This window comes from Aotus nancymaae, unplaced genomic scaffold (genome assembly GCF_030222135.1).
Source record: "Aotus nancymaae isolate 86718 unplaced genomic scaffold, 86718_ANA_hifiasm-v0.15.2.pri h1tg000040l, whole genome shotgun sequence".
NCBI lineage: Eukaryota > Metazoa > Chordata > Mammalia > Primates > Aotidae > Aotus > Aotus nancymaae.
The window spans coordinates 103,990,272-104,009,768 of record NW_026988454.1 but is presented as its reverse complement, the minus strand read 5'-3'; the positions used below and the strand labels follow the sequence as shown (position 1 = coordinate 104,009,768).

Genomic DNA, 19,497 nt, shown 5'->3' with positions numbered 1-19,497 from the left:
CAATGCAGCACAGCTACCTTACTAGACTGTGGACAGACTATTTCTTTAAGCAGGACCCTGATTCATTCCTCCTCACTAGGCGGGATCTCCCTGTGGAGGCTTCAGCCACTCCAGCAAGGGTTCTCTAGAGATCTGATCTCTCCTTAGGATGGAACTCCCTGGGAAGGGCAGCTGCCATCTCTGTGGTTCAGTAGACTCAGCTGTTCCAGCCTGCCAGCTTTGGAGAATACAAACTGTTTGGACAAGGAAAAGTCCCCTCAATACATTTTGCTGAGCTAAAGGAGCAAGCTGTAAAGCAATTTCAAAGAAGCTAAGAATTATAGGAAAACAATACAGAGGCTGATAGGCAGAATAGCCACTTCAGAGATGAACATTACTGACCTGATGAAGCTGAAAAACCCAATACCAGAACTTCATAATGCAGTCACAAGTATAAATAGCAGAACAGATCTAGTGGATGAAAGAATCTCAGAGCTTGAAGACTATCTTTTGAAATAAGAGAGGCATACAAGACCAGAGAAAAAAGAATGAAAAAGACTGAACAAAACCTCTGAGAAATAAGGGATTATTTAAAGAGAGTAAACCTATGACCGATGAGGGTATGAAAGAGAGGGAGAATGGAGCCAAGTTGGAAAACTAAGATATTATCCAGAAGAACTTCCCCAACCTAGCAACACAGGCCAACATTCAAATATAGGAAATGTAGAGAACCCCAGTAAGATACTGCATGAGAAGATCAACCCCAAGACACATAACCATCAGATTTTCCAAGATTAAAGTGAAAGAAAAAGAATTTAAGGGCAGCCAGAGAGAAAGGGTAGGTCACCTGCAAAGCTAAGCCTATCAGACTAATGGAGAACCTCTTAGTGGAAACTCTATAAGCCTGAAGAGATCAGGGGCCAATATTCAACATTGTTAAAGAAAAGAACTTCCAACCCAGAATTTCATACCTGGTCAAACTAAGTGATGGAGAAATAAAATTCTTTTCAACAAGGAAATGTGGAGGGAATTTGTCACCACCAGGTCTGCATTGCAAGAGCTCCTAAAAATACACTAAATATGGAAAGAAAAAACCATTATGAGCCACTGCAAAAACACACTGAAGTACAGACCAGTGACACTATAAAGCAACCATGTGAACAAATCTGCAAAATAATCAGCTAGCATAATGATGGCAGGATAAATTCATGTATAACAATACTAACTTTAAATGTAAATGGATGAATTGTCCCAATTAAAAGACACAGAATGGCAAGCAGGATAAACAGCCAAGACCCATTAGTATGCTGTCTTAGAGAGACCCATCTCATGTGCAGAGACACACATAGGCTCAAAATAAAAGGATGAAGGAAAAGAAAATGGAAAACAGAAAAAAATGGGTTATAATCCTAGTTTCTGACAAAATAGACTTTAAACCAACAAAAATCAAAACTGACAAAGAAAGGCATTACATAATAGTAAAGGGTTCAACTCAACAAGAAGCGCTATCATAAATATATATGCACCCAATACAGGAGCATCCAGATTTATCATGCAAGTTCTTAGAGACCTACAAGGAGACTTACGACTACCACACAATAGTAGTGGGAGACATTAACATTGAACTGACAATATTAGACAGATCATCAAAACAGAAAATAAACAAAGATATTCAGGAACTCAGCTCTGTATCAAGTTGACTTAGTAGATACAGACAGAACTCTCCACCGCAAAACAAAAGAATCTACATTCTTCTCATTGTGACATGACAGTTATTCTAAAATTGAGCACATGATCAGAAATAAAACATTCCTCAGCAGGTACAAAAGAACAGAAATCCTAACCGTGTCTCAGACCACACTGCAATCAAACTTGAGCTCAAGATTAAGAAATTCCCTAAAAATCACACAACTACATGGAAAATGAACAACTGATCCTGAATGACTTTTGGGTAAATAAGGTAGAAATCAAGAAGTTTTTGGAAACTAATAAGAACAAAGAGACAATGTACCAGAATCTCGGAGACACAGCTAAAGCAGTGTTGAAAGGGAAATTTATAGTACTAAATGCCCATAGTAAAAAGCTAGAAAAATCTCAAGTCAACAGTCTAAAATTTCAACTAAAAGAATTAGAGAACCAAGAGCAAACAAACCCCAAATCTAGTAGGAGACAGGAATAACCAAGGCGAAAGTGGAACTGATAGAAATAGAGACATGAAAAGCCCTTCAGAAAATCAATGAATCCAGGAGCTGGTTTTTTGAAACAATTAATAAAACAGACTGCAGCTACACTAATAAAAAAGACAAAACAATCAAATGAACACAATCAGAAATGATAAGGGGGATATCACCACTGACCCCACAGAAGTACAAACTCACAGCCAATATCATACTGGGATGGAGGGAGGGCATCAAGAAGAAAAGCTAATGGATGCTGGGCTTAATACCTAGGTGATGGGATGATCTGTGCAGCAAAACAGCATGGCACTTGTTTACCTATAGTAACACACCTGAACATCCTGCACATGGACCCCTGAATTTAAAATAAGAGTTGAAGAAAAAAAGATACTTAGCTACAAGGATATGAATCACATATATGTTTAGAGTTATGAAAAACTGAAAATAACTGTACTAGAATGATTACATTGTGATCCAGTCATACAATGAAACAATCTACAGCCATTAAAGATTACATTGTAGACATGCATTTATTAACATAGAAAGATGTTCTTATGCGCTTAAGAGTTAAAATTAAATTTCCAAACAGTTTGCAATATATGATTTCAAATATAGGTAGATGTATTAACACACAGGAAAGATAGATAAAAAGGTGATACATTGATAAATAGAAACTCCAAATATGTATGTTCACAACACTATTTGGGTGACTTTGTCTCATTCTTTTTTTCTATATATATGTTTTTAAACTTTTAAGTTCAGGGGTACAAGTGCAGGTTTGTTATTAAGTTAGTGCAGCCATTGTGGAAGACAGTCTAGTGATTTCTCAAAGAACTAAAGCATAGATACCATTCTATCCAGCAATCCAATTATTGGGCATATACCCAAAGGAATATAAATCATTCTATTATAAAGACACATGCACACGTATGTTCACTGCAGCACTAGTCACAATAGCAAAGACATGGCATCAACCTAAATGCCCATCATGATAGGCTGGATAAAGAAAATGTGGTGTGTGACATATATACACATACCATGGAATACTATGAAGTCATAAAAAAGAACAAGATCATGTCTTTGCAGGGACATGGATGGAGCTGGAGGCCATTATCCTTAGCAAACTAACACAGAAACAGAAAACAAAATACCACACATTCCCACTTACAAGTGGGAGTTAAATGATGATAACATATGGGCACACAGAGGGGAACAACACACACTGGGACCTTTTGGCCTTTGGGAGGAGGGAGAGGATCAGGAAAGATAACTGACAGTACAAGGCTTAATACCTGAGTAATGAAGTAATCTGTACAACAACCTCCATGATAGATACATGTTTTCATTTCACTTGAGCAAATACCAAAGCGAAGAACTGCCGGGTCATATGGTAAATGTAGGTCAACTTTATAAGCAACTGCCTAGTTGTTTTCTAAACTGGTTTACAGTTTTACATCCCTATCAGGAGTATATGAGCATTGCAGTTGCTCTACATCCTCACTAACATCTGATAATTCAATCTGTTTAATATTAGTCATTCTACAATCTGTGTACTAGTATCTAATTGTGATTTTAACTTCCATTTTTCTACTGAATAATGATGTTGAACATGTTTTATGACTCTTATTTGCAATTTGTATATCTTATTTGGTGAAATGTTTGCTCAAGTTTTTTGCCCATTTTTAAAAGTCAGTTTATTTATTCGATTCTGAAGTTTTAGTTTTTTTTGCATATTTTGGATACAATCAAAGATATTCTTTAGCAATAGATGTTTTGCTAATATGGCTTCATAGTTTGTGGCTTGCCATTTTATTAAATAATAGTGTCTTTTAGAGAACAAAATTTAATTTTGATCAAATCCAATTGATTTAAAAAAGACATAATCTAAAGGCAGGCATTAAACACCTTATCTAAAAGTGCTCTAGTGTATATCCATTTCTATTAGAAGTTGGCATATTCTTTATCACAGTTTTCTGAAAAAAATTTCACTCATTAATGCATTTACTCATTTTTCATTTAGTTATTTAATGAATCTTCATTGAGAACCTCTAGTGTGCCAGAAACTATACTAGTATTGAGGATATAATTTTGACCAAAATAGGCATTTTATCATTACTGTAATATAGAGCGTTAATATCACGGCAACTAATTTCATCACCTACTTTCTTTGTCCCTCTGATTTAACAGTAAAGTATCAGAGAAGCACATAAATATTATGTCAGTAAATGTGATTTATGTAATTCTGAATTTTGTATTCTCTTTGAAGAATGAGGCTCTTATTTTGTATCCCCATAGTGTAGAAAATATTAGGCTCGACATTCATGTACTCAACAATTATCCCTTCAGTTCACACCCCATGAAAGACCTCGTACCTGGTATTGTGAAGGACATGAGGCTGTATTAGAAAAGGATTTTGAACAAATAGCAAAAATGATAAGGCACATATGTATAATTAATCCCAATGTAAGGCAGATAAATAAATGCTATAGAAAAGTAAATATATGGTGCTACTGGAATTCAGGGCAATAACAGATTATTCCCCCAAACATAATGAAGATAAGACTTTTTAGAAGAGTTGGCTTTTGAGCTGGGGCTAGAAGGATGGGAAGAATTTAGCTATAAAAATTGAGTAGATAGGAAAGGAGCCAGGGAAGGCAGCAGAAGTGTTTAGAAAATGTCCCTTTACAAATAAATTATTTTTAAAGCAAGTTTTATTATAAAATTATTGTTTATAGCCATTACTTTATGTATATATGTGTGTGTTCAACAATTCTAATATTCACTTTTTAAATATTAAAAGCTAAATTATCTCAATCCTATATTTTTCTTTTCTTTTCTTAGAGTCATTTAAGCCCATTTAAATCTGATCAGAAGAGAAAGTCTCTCATTTTCACAAAATTATTCCAAAATTTCTCCTGTTTAAATGTAGCTCTACAGAGCTGCATCAAGGAATTATTTTAGTCTCTTCTAATTGTGTTTGTAGTGTGTGGTAACTACACTTTCTATCAAGGGTTTCTGAAACTAGTTATGGAACTTTGTTATCACAATTTCATGTGCTAATGTATAACGATAAACTAACAATTTGATTGAAAATATTAGCAGATGGTCTAAATATGCAGCCAATTTGCAAATAATGATCTGTTCAGTATCTGTAATGTGATGCAAAACTTACCCAAAGCCTAAATAACTGTGCTATTTTCCAATATGTAATTGGGACAATTAAGATATTGCCTCAGAAACTCTTGGCTCATGATGGCTTCTCTATTTAACCTATTACAAATTAACCAATTACTCAGTGTCAACAATGGCCATTTCCATAGTGATAACGTAAGTCATGCTTAGCTTTAAGGGTATCAATTCACACTCATCTTTTTTCTAATGGCCCACAGTATTCTCTCTAAATAAAATTTCCCTTCAATTCTTTTACTGTGCTGTCACTCAGGCCATGGAAAATCCAAATTTCTGCAATACATGTAGATTTCTTCTAATCTATAATGACCTTAAAGTTTTCTTCTTTGCCACTTCTCCTCACTCAAATATTACTTAAGTCCTAAAGGAGGCTTATTAAGTCTTCTTGGGTGCCAACAAAGTTGATCAGTAAATGATTAATGCTATAATGATTTTGTAACGATAAGGTCCATTGGCTTCTGTCAGTCACATAAATGGGAGACTCACTTAACTATCACATTGACCTCCTGTATTTTCCTATGAAATGTGTAACTTTTTATAGAAAAAAAAAAAAAAAAACTTGAGTGATTGAGTTTTCTAAAAATGCATTTGTTTTACACCAATTTTATTCATGTTAACAAAAAATAAAAGCCAGACTCAAAAGGTTACCTTATTATTTTGCTGCTACTTACAAGCCATTCTAGAGAAGGTAAAAAACTATGTTAGTGAAAAACAGATAGTTGGTTTCCAGGGCCTGAGGATGAGGGGGAAGTTGACTACAAAGGGCCATGAAGAAGCATTTGTAGATGGTGAAAATGCTCTATATCTTAATTTTGGTGGTCATTACACAGTAGTTTGCATCTGCCAAATGTATACAGCTGTATTCTAAATGGGTAAATCTTACTGTATATAAATAACATTTCAATAAATCTGATTTTAAAGAAGTAAAAAATCATTTATATCACAAACTTTGGGTCAATCTAAAGAGATATATTCAACAATCAATAAAAGATCTATCAAAGAAGCAAAGGAATTCTTGATTCCCTAAGATATTTCAAGAATTTTCCTCTTTCCAGAGTACCAAGGACATTTTATTACCTTTTACAAATAAATATGACATTTAAGGAAAAAAAACCCAAATTGAACAAATGCCTTACTTTTATTATTGTCTTTTTTTAAAAATCTAAAAATAACATTATTTAGTTAAATACAAACTTATTGAATGAGCTGATTGGTTACCATAATCATCCAGTCTCAGATAACACACTATCTCATTGTTTGTAGTTGCAAGATCATTATATTTTACCTCTCACTGTCTGGTAAGCAACTTAATAATTCAGAGTGATAATGGAGAAAAAAGACTACTAGAAATTCTCACATGATATAACTGACATTCAGATTCAAGAAACAAAATTGATTAGAGATAATCCAGAGAAGGATGCTTTAGACAGCAAATGCCTTACCTTTGTGTTTGGGTCGCATAGCTGTTATCATAAGCCTCATAGGTTTGGTCATCATATTCACCCCCGTAGCCATCATCATAACCCTGAGACACAAAATGGTTGAAACATCTTTTAGAAATTAATTTGATTAACTTTGTTCTGTTTTCGGTTAACATAATTTTATGCAATGTGATCTTGGTTTAATTTTTATGTTTGGTAAGTATATATCAGATTTTACTAGATTAACAATTCTCACATAACCTTAAATAATATTTCATTGATCAGATATTAATGTTTATTAATTAAACTCAGCATATCATTAAAGCAGCAATACCTACTCTAAAGCTTATTTAGCATTTTCATCAATAATAATGACTATTTAAGAAATTCAAGCTTGGAGTCCCTGGGAAAGTTGGTCAAATAGGAACAGCTCTGGTGTGCACCTCCCAGCAAGATCGATGCAGAAGGTGATGATTTCCACATTTACAATTGAGGAACCTGGTTCATCTCACTGGGACTGGTTGAACAGTGAGTTTGGCCCAAGGAGGGTGGGCCGAAGCAAGGTGGGGTATTGCATCACCTGAGAAGCACAAGGGTCCAGGGAACTCCCTCTCCTAGCCAAGGAAAGTCATTAGAGACAGTTTCCTGCACTCCAGCCTAGATACTGCATTTTTCACATTGTCTTCACAACCCACGGACCAGGAGATTCCCTCTAGTACATACACAACCACCAGGGCCCTGGGTTTCTAGCACAAAACTGGGTGGCAGTATGAGGAAACCAAGCTAGCTGCAGTTTTTTTAATACCCACATGGCAAATGGAACACCAGGGAGACAGAACTCTTCACTCCCCTGGAAAGGAGGCTGAAGCCAGGGAGCCAAGTGGTCTGGCTTGGCAGGCCCCACCTCCACTGAGACTAGCAAGTTAAGCTCCACTGGCTTGAAATTCTTGCAGCCAGCACAGCAGTCTGAGCTTGACCTGGGACCTTTGTGCTTGGTTGAGGGAGGAGTGTCTGCCATATCTGAGGCTGGAGTAGGTGGTTTCAACCCCACAGTGTAAGCAAAGCTGCTGGGAAAACGGACTGGGCAGAGCCCAACACAGCCCAGAAGCTGCAGGCACTGTCTCATTAGATGTCCTTGCTGGGCAGGGCATTTCTGAAAAAAGGCAGCAGCCTATCAGGGACTTATAAACAAAGCCCCCACCTTCCTGGGACAGAACACCTAGGAAAAGGGACTGTGGTGGGTACAGCATCAGCAGACCCAAACGTCCCTGCCTGGCAGCTCTGAAGAGAGCAGGAGATTTTCCAACACAGCGTTTGAGTGCTGATAAGGGACGGACTGCCTCCTCAAGTCACTCCCTGACCCCTGTGTATCCTGACTGGAAGACAACTCTCAGTAGGGGCTGACAGACACCACATATGAGAGAGCTCTGACTGGCATCTGGAAGATACTCCTGTGGGACAAAGCCAGCAGAGGAAGGAACAGGCAGCAATATTTGCTGTTTTGCAGACTCCACCAGTGATAACCGGGCAAGCAGGGTCTGTAGTAGACCTCCATCAAACTCCAGTAGACCTGAAGCAGAGCGGCCTATTAGAAGGAAAACTAACAAACAGAAAGAAATAGTTTCAACATAAACAAAAAGGATGAACACTCAGAGACCTAATCCAAAGGTCACTGACCTCAAAGACCAAAGGAAGATAAATCCACGAAGATGGGAAGAAATCAGCACAAAAAGTCTGGAAACTCCAAAAATCAGAACACCTCTTCTTCTTTAAGGGATCACAGCTCCTCACTAGCAAGAGAACAAAACTGGGTGGAGAATGAGTTTGATGAACTAACAGAAGCAGGCTTCAGAAGGTGGATAAAACAAACTCCTCCAAGCTAAAGGAGCATGTTCTAACCCAATGCAAGGAAGCTAAGAACCTTGAAAAAAAGTTAGATGAATTGCTAACTAGAATAACCAGTTTAGAGAAGAACATAAATGACCTGATGGAGTTTAAAAACACAGCGAGAGAACTTTGTGAAGTATATACAAGTTTTAATACCTGAATTGATCAAGAGGAAGAAAGGATATCAGAAATTGAAGATCAACTCAATGAAATAAAGAAGACAAGATTAGAGACAAAAAAGTGAAAAGAAATGAAACAGACTCCAAGAAATATGGGATTATGTTAAAAGACCAAATCTATGTTTGATTGGTATACTTGAAAGTGAAGGGGAGAAGGAAACCAAGTTAGAAACACTCTTCAGGATTTTATCCAGGAGAACTTCCCCCACCTAGCAAGGCAGGGCAGCATTCAAATTAAGGAAGTACAGAGAACACCACAAAGATACTATTTGAGAAGAGCAACCCCAAGATACATAATCGTCAGATTCACCAAGGTTGAAATGAAGGAAAAAATTCTAAGGGCAGCCAGAGAGAAAGGTCAGGATACCCACAAAGGGAAGGCCACCAGACTCACAGCAGATCTCTCTGCGAAACCCTACAAGCCAGAAGAGAGTGGGAGCCAATATTCAACATGCTTAAAGAAAAGAATTTTCAACCCAGAATTTCATATGCAGCCAAGCTAAGCTTCATAAGCAAAGGAGAAATAGAATTCTTTACAGACAAGCAAGTGTTGAGAGATTTTTTCACTATAGGCCTGTCTTACAAGAGCTCCTGAAAGAAGCCCAAACATGGAAAGGAACAACTGGTTCAGCTACTACAAAAACATACCAAACTGTAAATACCATCAATGATAGGAAGAAACCACATAAACTAATGGGCAAAATAATGCCAGCTAGCATCATAACGGCAGGATCAAATTCACACATAACAATATTAACCTTAAATGTAAAGGGCTAAATGCCCCAATTAAAAGACACAGACTGGCAAATGGATAAAGTGTCAAGACCCATCAGCATGCTGTATTCAGGAGACCCATCTCACATGCAAAGACACATATAGTCTCAGAGTAAAGGGATGGAGGAAGATTTATCAAGCAAATGGAAAGCAAAAAAAGGCAGGAGTTGCAATCCTAGTCTCTGATAAAACAGACTTTAAACAATAAAAGATCAAAAGAGACAAGAAAAGGCATTACATAATGGTAAAGGGATCAATGCAACAAGAAGGGCTAACTTTCCTAAATATATATGCACCCAATGCAAGAGCAAGCAGATGCATAGAGCAAGTTCTTAGAGAACTACAAAAAGACTTAGACTTACTGTTTTGACTCCTGTCTCTTACTAGCTTTGTGTGATTCTACTGGTCAAGAATATGGTAGAAACATGTACAGGTGAAGAGGGATCAGCTTTCCAGAATAGCCTTTGCAGCCTCATAGACCAGGTGAAAATGGAATTTGGAATAACTAATATGTTGAACTAAAATCTAAAAGAATTTTATATCAAGAGAAATGGATAATTTGGATACTACTTTGCTTCCGTGACCTCTGTCTTTTGGAAATATATTGTGTTTTCATAAAGGAGATTTTGAACATGTAAACACGTTTACAATTTCTTGCCTAGCCCAAGTAAGCAATGATAAATTGTAGGCAGATGTATTATAGACCAAAGGTGGCTTAGAATAATAAAACACAAACATAATGTTTCTAGAATGGGAAATTACAGTGCGATTGTGGCTCATAGATGCCTCTGGTTCTTTCAGAGGAATTAATAGAAAGAAACACATGTTAGATTATGAATTTCTGTGTTTTTTCTATCATTGGTATTTTTTGTTTGTATCAAAGCAATGCTCCAGATTGTCAGGCCCTATCTAGATTTGATTTCCATTTGGCAACAATGGACTTTGCATCACAAAATAAAATACAAAAAGGGGGATTTCAGATAGTGTCTAATATAAAAAAGGAGAATTGCCCACACAATAATAGTGGGAGACTTTAACCCTACTGTCAATATTAGATCAACAAAACAGAAAACTAACAAAGATAAACAGGACTTGAACTCATATCTAGACCAAGCAGACCTAATAGACATCTACAGAACCCTCCACCCCAATATCTAGACCAAGCAGACCTAACAGACATCTACAGAACCCTCCACCCCAAATCCACAGAATATACATACCTCTCAGCACCACACTGCACTTATTCTAAAACTGACCACATAATTGGAAGTAAAACACTTCTCAGCAAATGCAAAGGATGGAAATCATACCAAGCAGTCTCTCAGACCACAGTGCAATCAAATTAGAACACACTGTTAAGAGACACACTCAAAGCTCACAACTACATGGAAACTGAACAACCTGCTCCTGAATGACAACTGGATAAACAACGACATGAAGGCAGAATAAAGATGTTCTCTGAAATCAATGACAACGAAGACACAACATACCAGGATGTCTAGGACATATTTAAAGCAGTGTATGGAGGGAAATTTATAACACTAAATGCCCAAAGGAGAAAGCAGAAGAGATCTAAAATTGACACCCTAATGTCACAATTAAAAGAACTAGAGAAGAAGAACAAACAAATTCTAAAACCAGCAGAAGATGAGAAATAACTAACTTCGGAACAGGTCTAGAGATAGAGACACAAAAAATACATTCAAAAAAAGCAATGAATCCAAAAGCTGTTTTTTTGAAAAGATCACCAAAATAGATAGAACACTAGCCAGACTAATAAAGAAGAAAAGAGAGAATCAAATAGATTCAGTAAAAAAATGATAAAGGCAATATCACCTCCAATCCCATAGAAATACAAACTACCACCAGAGAATACTATAAAGACCTTTATGCAAATAAAACAGAAAATCTAGAAGAAATGGATAAATTCCTGGACATTTAAACCCTTCTAAGACTAAACAAGGAAGAAGTTGAATCCCTGCACAGACCAATAACAAGGTCTGAAAATGAAGTAGCAATTAATAGCCTACAAACCAAAAATGTCCAGGACCAGGTGGTTTCCAGCTGAATTCTACCAGAGGTACAAAGAGGAACTGGTACCATTCCTTCTGAAAGTATTCCAAACAATAGAAAAAGAGGGGACCCTCCCTAACTCATTTTATGAGGCCAACATCATCCTGATACTAAAACCTGGCAGAGACACAACTAAAAAAGAACATTTCAGGCCAATATCTCTGATGAACATCAATGCGAAAATCCTCAATAAAACAGTGTCAAACTGAATCCAACAGCACATCCAGAAGCTTATCCATTATGATCAAGTCAACTTCATTCCTGGGATGCAAGGCTGTTGATCTTCAACCATCTGATCTTCAACAAACCTGACAAAAACAAGCAATGGGAAAATGATTCCCTATTTAATAAATGGTATTGGGAAAACTGGTTAGCCATATGCAGAAAGCTGAAACTGGATTCCTTCCTTACACCTTATACAAAAATTAACTCAAGATGGATTAAAGATTTAAATGTAAGACCTAAAACCATAAAAACTCTAGAAGAAAACCTAGGCAATACCCCCATTCAGGACATAGGCTTGAACAAAGACTTCATGCCTCAAACGCCAAAAGCAATGACAACAAAAGCCAAAATAGACAAATGGGATCTAAGTAAACTAAAGAGCTTCTGCACAGCAAAAGATACTATCATCAGAGTGAAAAGGCAACCTACAGAATGGGAGAGAATTTTTGCAATCTACCATCTGTCAAAGGGCTTATATTCAGAATCTACAAAGAACTTAAGCAAATTTACAAAAAAGAAAAACAAAAAAACAACCCCATCAAAAAATGGGGGAAGAAGTATAAACAGATACTTCTCAAAAGAAGATATTTATGCAGCCAGCAAATATATGAAAGAAAACCTCATCATCAATGGTCATTATAGAATTGCAAATCAAAATCACATTGAGCTACCATCTCATGCCAGTTAGAATGGTTCTCATTTAAAAATCTGGAGACAACAGATGCTGAAGAGGATGTGGAGAAATAGGAACACTTTTACACCATTGGTGGGAGTGTAAATTGATTCAGTCATTGTGGAAGACAGTGTGGGAATTCCTGAAGGATCTAGAACTAGAAATACCATTTGACCCAGCAATCCCATTACTGGGTATATACCCAAAGAAATATAAATCATTCTCTTATAAAGACACATACACATGTATGTTTATTGCAGCACTGTTTACAATAGCAAAGACTTAGAATCAACCCAAATGCCCATCAATGATAGACTAGATAAAGAAAATGTAGCACATATACACTGTGGAATACAATGCAGCATAAGAAAGGATTATTTAATGTCCTTCGCAGAGACATGGATGAAGCTGGAAACCATCATTCTCAGCAAACTAGTACAAAAACAGAAAACCAAACATGCATGTTCTCACTCATAAGTTGAACAATGAGAACACTTGGACACAGGGAGGGGAACATCACACACCAGGGCCTGTTGCGGGCTGAGGGGCTAGGGGAAGGATAACATTAGGAGGAATACCTAATGTAGATGATGGGGTGACAGATGCAGCCAACCACCATGGCACATGTATACCTATATAACAAACCTGCATGTTCTGCACATGTACCCCCAAACTTAAAATAAGTTTTTCTACTTGGGTAGTTAAGAACAACTGTGATTACCTAATGGGGTGCTAACATGTTTGTTACTTCTCCACTGGGAGTTTTTTCTTCTCCTTTAATAATCACAATTAAGACAGAAATTATAAGGTACATGACCCTTAAATTGTGGTTAACTTTCGGTAAAAATTATGGAATCATTATTGAGTAAATAAATAAAAGCAAAATGAAAAGAATGAGTGAAATAAAGACTTTGTGACCAGGCTCGGTGGCTCACACCTGTAATCCCAGCACTTTGGGAGGCCAAGGTAGGCGGACCACCTGAGGTTGGGAGTTTGAGTCCTGCCGGGCCAACATAGAGAAACCCCATCTCTACGAAGAAATTAAAAAAAAAAAATTAGCTTGTCGTATTGGTGTGTGCCTGAAATCCTAGCCACTCAGGAGGCTGAGGCAGGAGAATCACTTGAACCTGGGAGGCGGATGTTGCAGTGAGCCGAGATCACACCATTGCACTACAGCCTGATGACTAGAGCAAAACTCTGTCTTACCAAAAAAAAAAAAAAAAAAAAAAAAGACTTTGTGTACCTTATGTAACTTTTAAATCTCATAAGTAAAATAATGTGTGATGAGATTTATTACTCGAGTAAATTACACTAACAAAGCTAACACAGATTTGTCACAGCAGCATGTGCAAATAAGCTAGTAATTATACACTCTAAATCAATCACCTTGAATGATTTAGTTTTCTTTCTCTTTGTGGTCATTAATTTTAAACAGAAGCCATCCATCTCGATTATTCCCTACTTCTGGAAAAATCTTCAGGTTTTTGTGCCTGGTGCTGGCAGGTCTCTTTCCCTGGAATAAACTTCCACCCCACTCTACCAATTCATAACTTCTTTTCAGTCTAGAGGCTTACAAATCTCTCTTTATTTTGTTCAAGAGTTCCAATAGAAAATACCTACATGTGCAATCTTTGACATTAATCTTGACTAACACATTTAAGTCCATTTAATGAAAAGACTAATATATTTATTAACTTAAGGAACTTTAAAAAAATTGTATTTATTTATTTTCATGTGGTTTAACCTTTATGTCATGCTATTATTTACGTATGAAGTTTTCTAAATCTAAATTCCATTTCTTGTATTCATTATATTTTTGTTCTGCAGTATGAAATAGTTTCTCCATTTGATACTTGGATACTCTAATTAGTTCCTATAGATTCTAAAGCTAATTTTAATATTCTAAAGCTAATTTTAATCATAAAATAATAACATGAAGATTATTTACAAATAGTAAAAACAAGCTTATTCCCCAAAACAGTAGTTCCTTGTCTTGTTCTCCTTTAACCTTTGGCACTCTTTCAGTATTTTCATCTATTATTTTATAATTTATTTTTGTATTATTAAGTAATATAGCTAAGTTATTGTTGTTTGATTTATAAATGTTGTCATTTTCTATTGGCTGGCCATTCAGGTTGTTACATTTACTTCTATTATTTCCCTTTATACTTATCTTTCCAATACAGTTTCATCATAATTTTTAGTAGTCAATGCCAATATTATTAATAATATATAATTAGCATTCTCTTAAGACACAAATTAATATAATTCTGTTTTTATTCTCATACACCTTTTCCTTTCTCCCAAAGTTAATAATCATTCACTCATCTTATTTTCTTGGCTTTCCAAATATTTAGAAATGTCTTCATCAATTGTCCCAATGGTCATATTAAACTAGCAGTAATATTTCTAAGATTCAGAGACATCAGCTGATCCATAATGTTTTTGTGTGTAACATGGAGACTATCTCCTGAAGAACTGTGTCATTGTGATTTGGTTCACACTGATGAATTTCTAGGCCTGAAGACCAAGGTGATTTCCTAAGGCCTCTTTCATCATTATTGGTAGTGAATTCCCTTTGGCCAGATTCCATCTTTTCCTTGCTTTAATTTCTTGCTGAAACATCTCTTTCAATAACCTCTATTAAGAGATAGAAAAAAATTCTGATTCTCTCTTGCTTAGCTTTACACTGCCCCCTACTCACTGCAGCTTTTCTATTTTTTTGGTGATAAATTTTAATTATACAAATGTTGGAATAAGAGGTCAATGGAAACTCATCTACCCTTCACCTAGATTCAACAATTACTGACATTTTGTCTGATTTGTGTTATCTTATATATACATCTTTTAAGAAACCATTTGCAAATTAGTACCAGAAACATGATATTTTATCCCTAAATACTTCAGCTTCTATCTCTTGACTGTAGGGACATTCTTCTACGTAAATATATTATTACTCCTTAAAAATCACAAGAATTTCACAATACAGTGAAGTCCCTAGTCAAATTTCTACAATCGTCCCAAGCACTTATGAATGTTTCAGCTATTTTAATCTTGCATAGCTTTTTAAAAATCATAATTCAATAAAGAATTTTGAATTGCATTCAATGATTATATCTGTTTAGTGTCTTTAGAGCTAGCATAGTTCTCCAACCTTTTATTGCTTCCTTAATATTAACTTTTTCGAGTAGTTCAAACCAACTGTTTTGTACACCATGCCACATTCTGAATTTCTCTGATTATTCTCCTAATTATATTCAGAGTTAATGTTTTTGAAAGAATATAACATGTGATACTGTATTGGACATTTATGTTACTGGAAAATTTTAAGTTGTTGTCTCATACTTAATTGGTTGGGTAGAGAATTTGAGGCTGAAAACAATGACTTTCAATCAGAATTTTGAGAGCTTTGGTCTAATGTTTACCATTCCATGTTAAAGTTGAGAATTCCTATTACTTACATGTGACCTAGATCTGTTTTGTCTCTTTTTTATTTCTTCTGGATGTTTTTACAATTTTTATCTCTGGTGTTCTGAAATTTCAGAATGCAACGCCTTTGTGTGTGTGTGTTTCTTTTCATTCATTGTGTTGGGTACTCAATGAGCTCTTGCAATCTAGAGGCTTATATTCTTCAGATGTAGACAATGTTTCTCCATTTCTTTCTTTCTTTCTTTTTTAAGAACCCTTACTAGTGAGATTGAGTCTTCTGGGTTGACACAGTAAATTTACCTTTTTGTCCTATATGATATCACTTACTCTTTTTACTTTACTTAATGGGAGAATTCTGTAAGTTTATCTTCTAACTCTTCTATGAAATATTTAATTTCAATTACACACAACACACACACACACACACACACACTAACAGCTGTTAGGATGTGGAGTGGATGTTTTGTGTTCTTGGGTATAGTTTAAGCATCCTATTCTTAGCCCAAGGTTTCATCTCCTTTGTGATGGGAGAATGGTTAATATAATAATTGGAACTTCTTTGAGCTGCTAGAGTCAGGACAGTCCACCACTCTGTCTTGAGGATCCACCTGGTCAGTAATGAGGACATCCACAGGTGCTTCAAGGGATGCAAACTTCTTTTTAGGAACTGGACTTTTGACCCTTCACCAAGATTATTATAAATATGGCTTCACTCACCTTCATTTTTTTTTCAGTACTCAAGATCTCTAGCTTCCAACACGAGGCAAGGAAGTTTTAATTTGTTTGTTTTGCTACACTTTATTTTTGTGTTTCTGTTTCTGAGCAGGGAGGTACAAGACCCAGGAATATAAGTAGGTACTTGTATTCAGGGTTCCCAGGCTCCTGAAATCCCTGTTTCCTCCATTTCCATTTGTTGACATGCTACCTATTCCTTAAGGCCATTTTACACTCTATCATCTTTAGAAATATTAACCTCTTTCTACCAACCATATATCAACCCTTAGTCCTCTGAATTCCAAAAGCCTGTTGTTTTCTCTCATTGTTCTTAAAATACCTAAACGTATACTGTATTTATTTTTCTGTAATTTTTTTCTCTCTATTTAGAATTTAAGCTTCTGAAAAGCAAGGACTATATTATAGTTTATAACTTTTTTGATGTATTGTAGCACTTAGCATAGTGTATTCCATAGAGTAGTCATTTAATAAATAATATTGAATTGTTAAATTAGCCAAAGACTATTCTTATCCACTGTAGAAATGGATTAACACAAATTAATCAACACTAAAAGATAAATGTTTCAAATGATAAATATATAGAGCTATTGTCTCTATTTATGAAGAATATCTTTACAATTTGGTGTAGGAAGATTATTTCATTTTACTCCCTCACTTACTCTTTTACTTCTTTAAGTGTTACACAGAAAATCCAGAGTAGATGGAAATCTTTCCTGTCAACCTAAAATTTCATAAAGCATATAGTGCAATGATCCTCACATGGCTGTACTTACTGTAAAAGGGACAGTAAATTACGATATTTTTCTAATCCTTGATGTATTTTTAAAGCCATCTTTTGATTAAGAAATATGTATACACATCAGTATTTGTAAATATATATGTATATGTGTAAATGTTTGTTAACGTATATTACTACAAAACAGTAAACTATCATTAGACCACAGTCACAAAATGAAGAGCATCACAATGTTTAAGATGCCAATATTTGCATTCTAAATTTTAAAAACAAACCTTAAGTTATTAATTGGTATATCCTTTTTGCATAAATCAGATCATTTTCCTAATGCTAGCACTAAGGAAGTAGCAGGTGGATTTCTCAACAAGTGGGAAGAAAGCAAGAGTGTTCTAGCACCTAGGGTAGGGAGACACAACAGCAGAGCCATAAAAGGCATGGAGTCCCACTTTATTCTGTATGCATTCAAATCCTGAATCATAATAAGATTCACAGATGTGGAAACTCATAAGGCTTAGGGAAGAGTAAAGGTAGAACATGAAATGTTTTGCATAATACAGTTTTTATTAAGACCAAGAAAGTTCTAGAAAAAAAGAGAAACACAGTTCTATGAAACCATATTTATGTGGTTTTCTTAAGACAAGCAAAAATATGCATTGTGTTGATGATTGTCTAAGATAAATCACTAAAATAGACATGCTCCCTAAAAAGCCAGTCAGTATCTGCATGAGATTAAAGTTGAATATGAATACTTAACTAAGAAATCAAAACATAAAAGATAAAAAATTCTGAAAATGATACTTTTTCCATGTTTGCTTTGTTGTTTTTACTGTTTGATGAAATTACTATATTATTATGTCCTGACTTATTAGTATATTTCTAACTAAAAAAAATACTACTTTATAGTACTTATCAGAGTCTCAAAGTAGAATTTGCTCAAGTACAAAGAGCCCACTTGATGTCTTCAGTAAAAGAAAACCTTCTAAATACACTAACAATTTTACCTTTACTTTCTTCTAGCAGTGGACAGATGATTTGGTATCTCCCACAAAAAAGAAAATACTCAAGGAGTTATGATTCATTCCTCTCTGGAACATGGTCATAAAAAGTATCTCTTCTAAGATTTCTTTCCATCTGTGAAGTTATAAATTCTTTAGTTTTCTATTCTTTGAGTCAAACAAACAAGTCCTTATAGGATCCTTACAAAACACAATCTTGGCTACTTTCTGAGTCTTTGCTAAGTCCTCTACAATATACTTAAGGTACAGTGTGCAGTATGGGTCTAAAATGAAAGCCTGAGCTATAATGAAAGAAGGCAATTTCTCTGTAGCTTGCTATGAATTATAGATCACTTTATGCATTAGAGTATTGGGCAAAGCAGCCTACAGGACAAATACATATTACTATAAACACATAGCTTTACGAAACTAAACTAGCCCTTTTCAAATCAACCCTGGAAAATGCATTTTTTTTGTCTTTAATATGTCTACAAATTTCTCAAATTAATGAGGTCATCGACTTAAACACTTACTGTTGAACTATGATTTCTATACCAATTTTGGGTTGTCAAATCTAATACTGGCTCTGCATATGAGCTTAAAATAATAGTAATTCACCAGATGTTATATTAATCATTGAATTACATATTATCCAGGTGTTAAACGTAAGGGAAGACTAAGACATAAATCCTGTCTTTGAGAAGTTCTTATCCAATGAGGTTCTGGTAAATGTTTAATAATTGCCTCTAAAAAATTGTAACAAATCATTAAATCTTTTACTGACATAAAGCACATGATTTACAAATAAAATATAGAATTTGTTATAAATTCTATAAACATATAACTTCAGTGTGACTTGAAAATTTTTTTGCAAAATCCACTATAAGTTTTTATAATTGTATTGCCACAATAGAATTCCAATATATCACAGCACAGATAAATGCTAATTATCTTATTCAGCAATGGTGTCAATGTTATTGATAAACATGCATGGTTCTGACATGACTGTTACTTGACATTTTTAT

At 35.2% G+C, this 19,497-nt stretch overlaps 1 protein-coding gene across 1 annotated transcript in view; it reads right to left on the bottom strand.

Moving 5' to 3' along the window:
• Positions 1-19,497, bottom strand: part of KHDRBS2 (KH RNA binding domain containing, signal transduction associated 2) — a 627,329-nt gene that overhangs the window by 60,421 nt on the left and 547,411 nt on the right. The window contains exon 7 of the mRNA XM_064360936.1: positions 6,788-6,870. Within this exon, the coding sequence (XP_064217006.1) occupies positions 6,788-6,870 (83 nt within the window). The remainder of the gene's footprint in view (positions 1-6,787; positions 6,871-19,497) is intronic.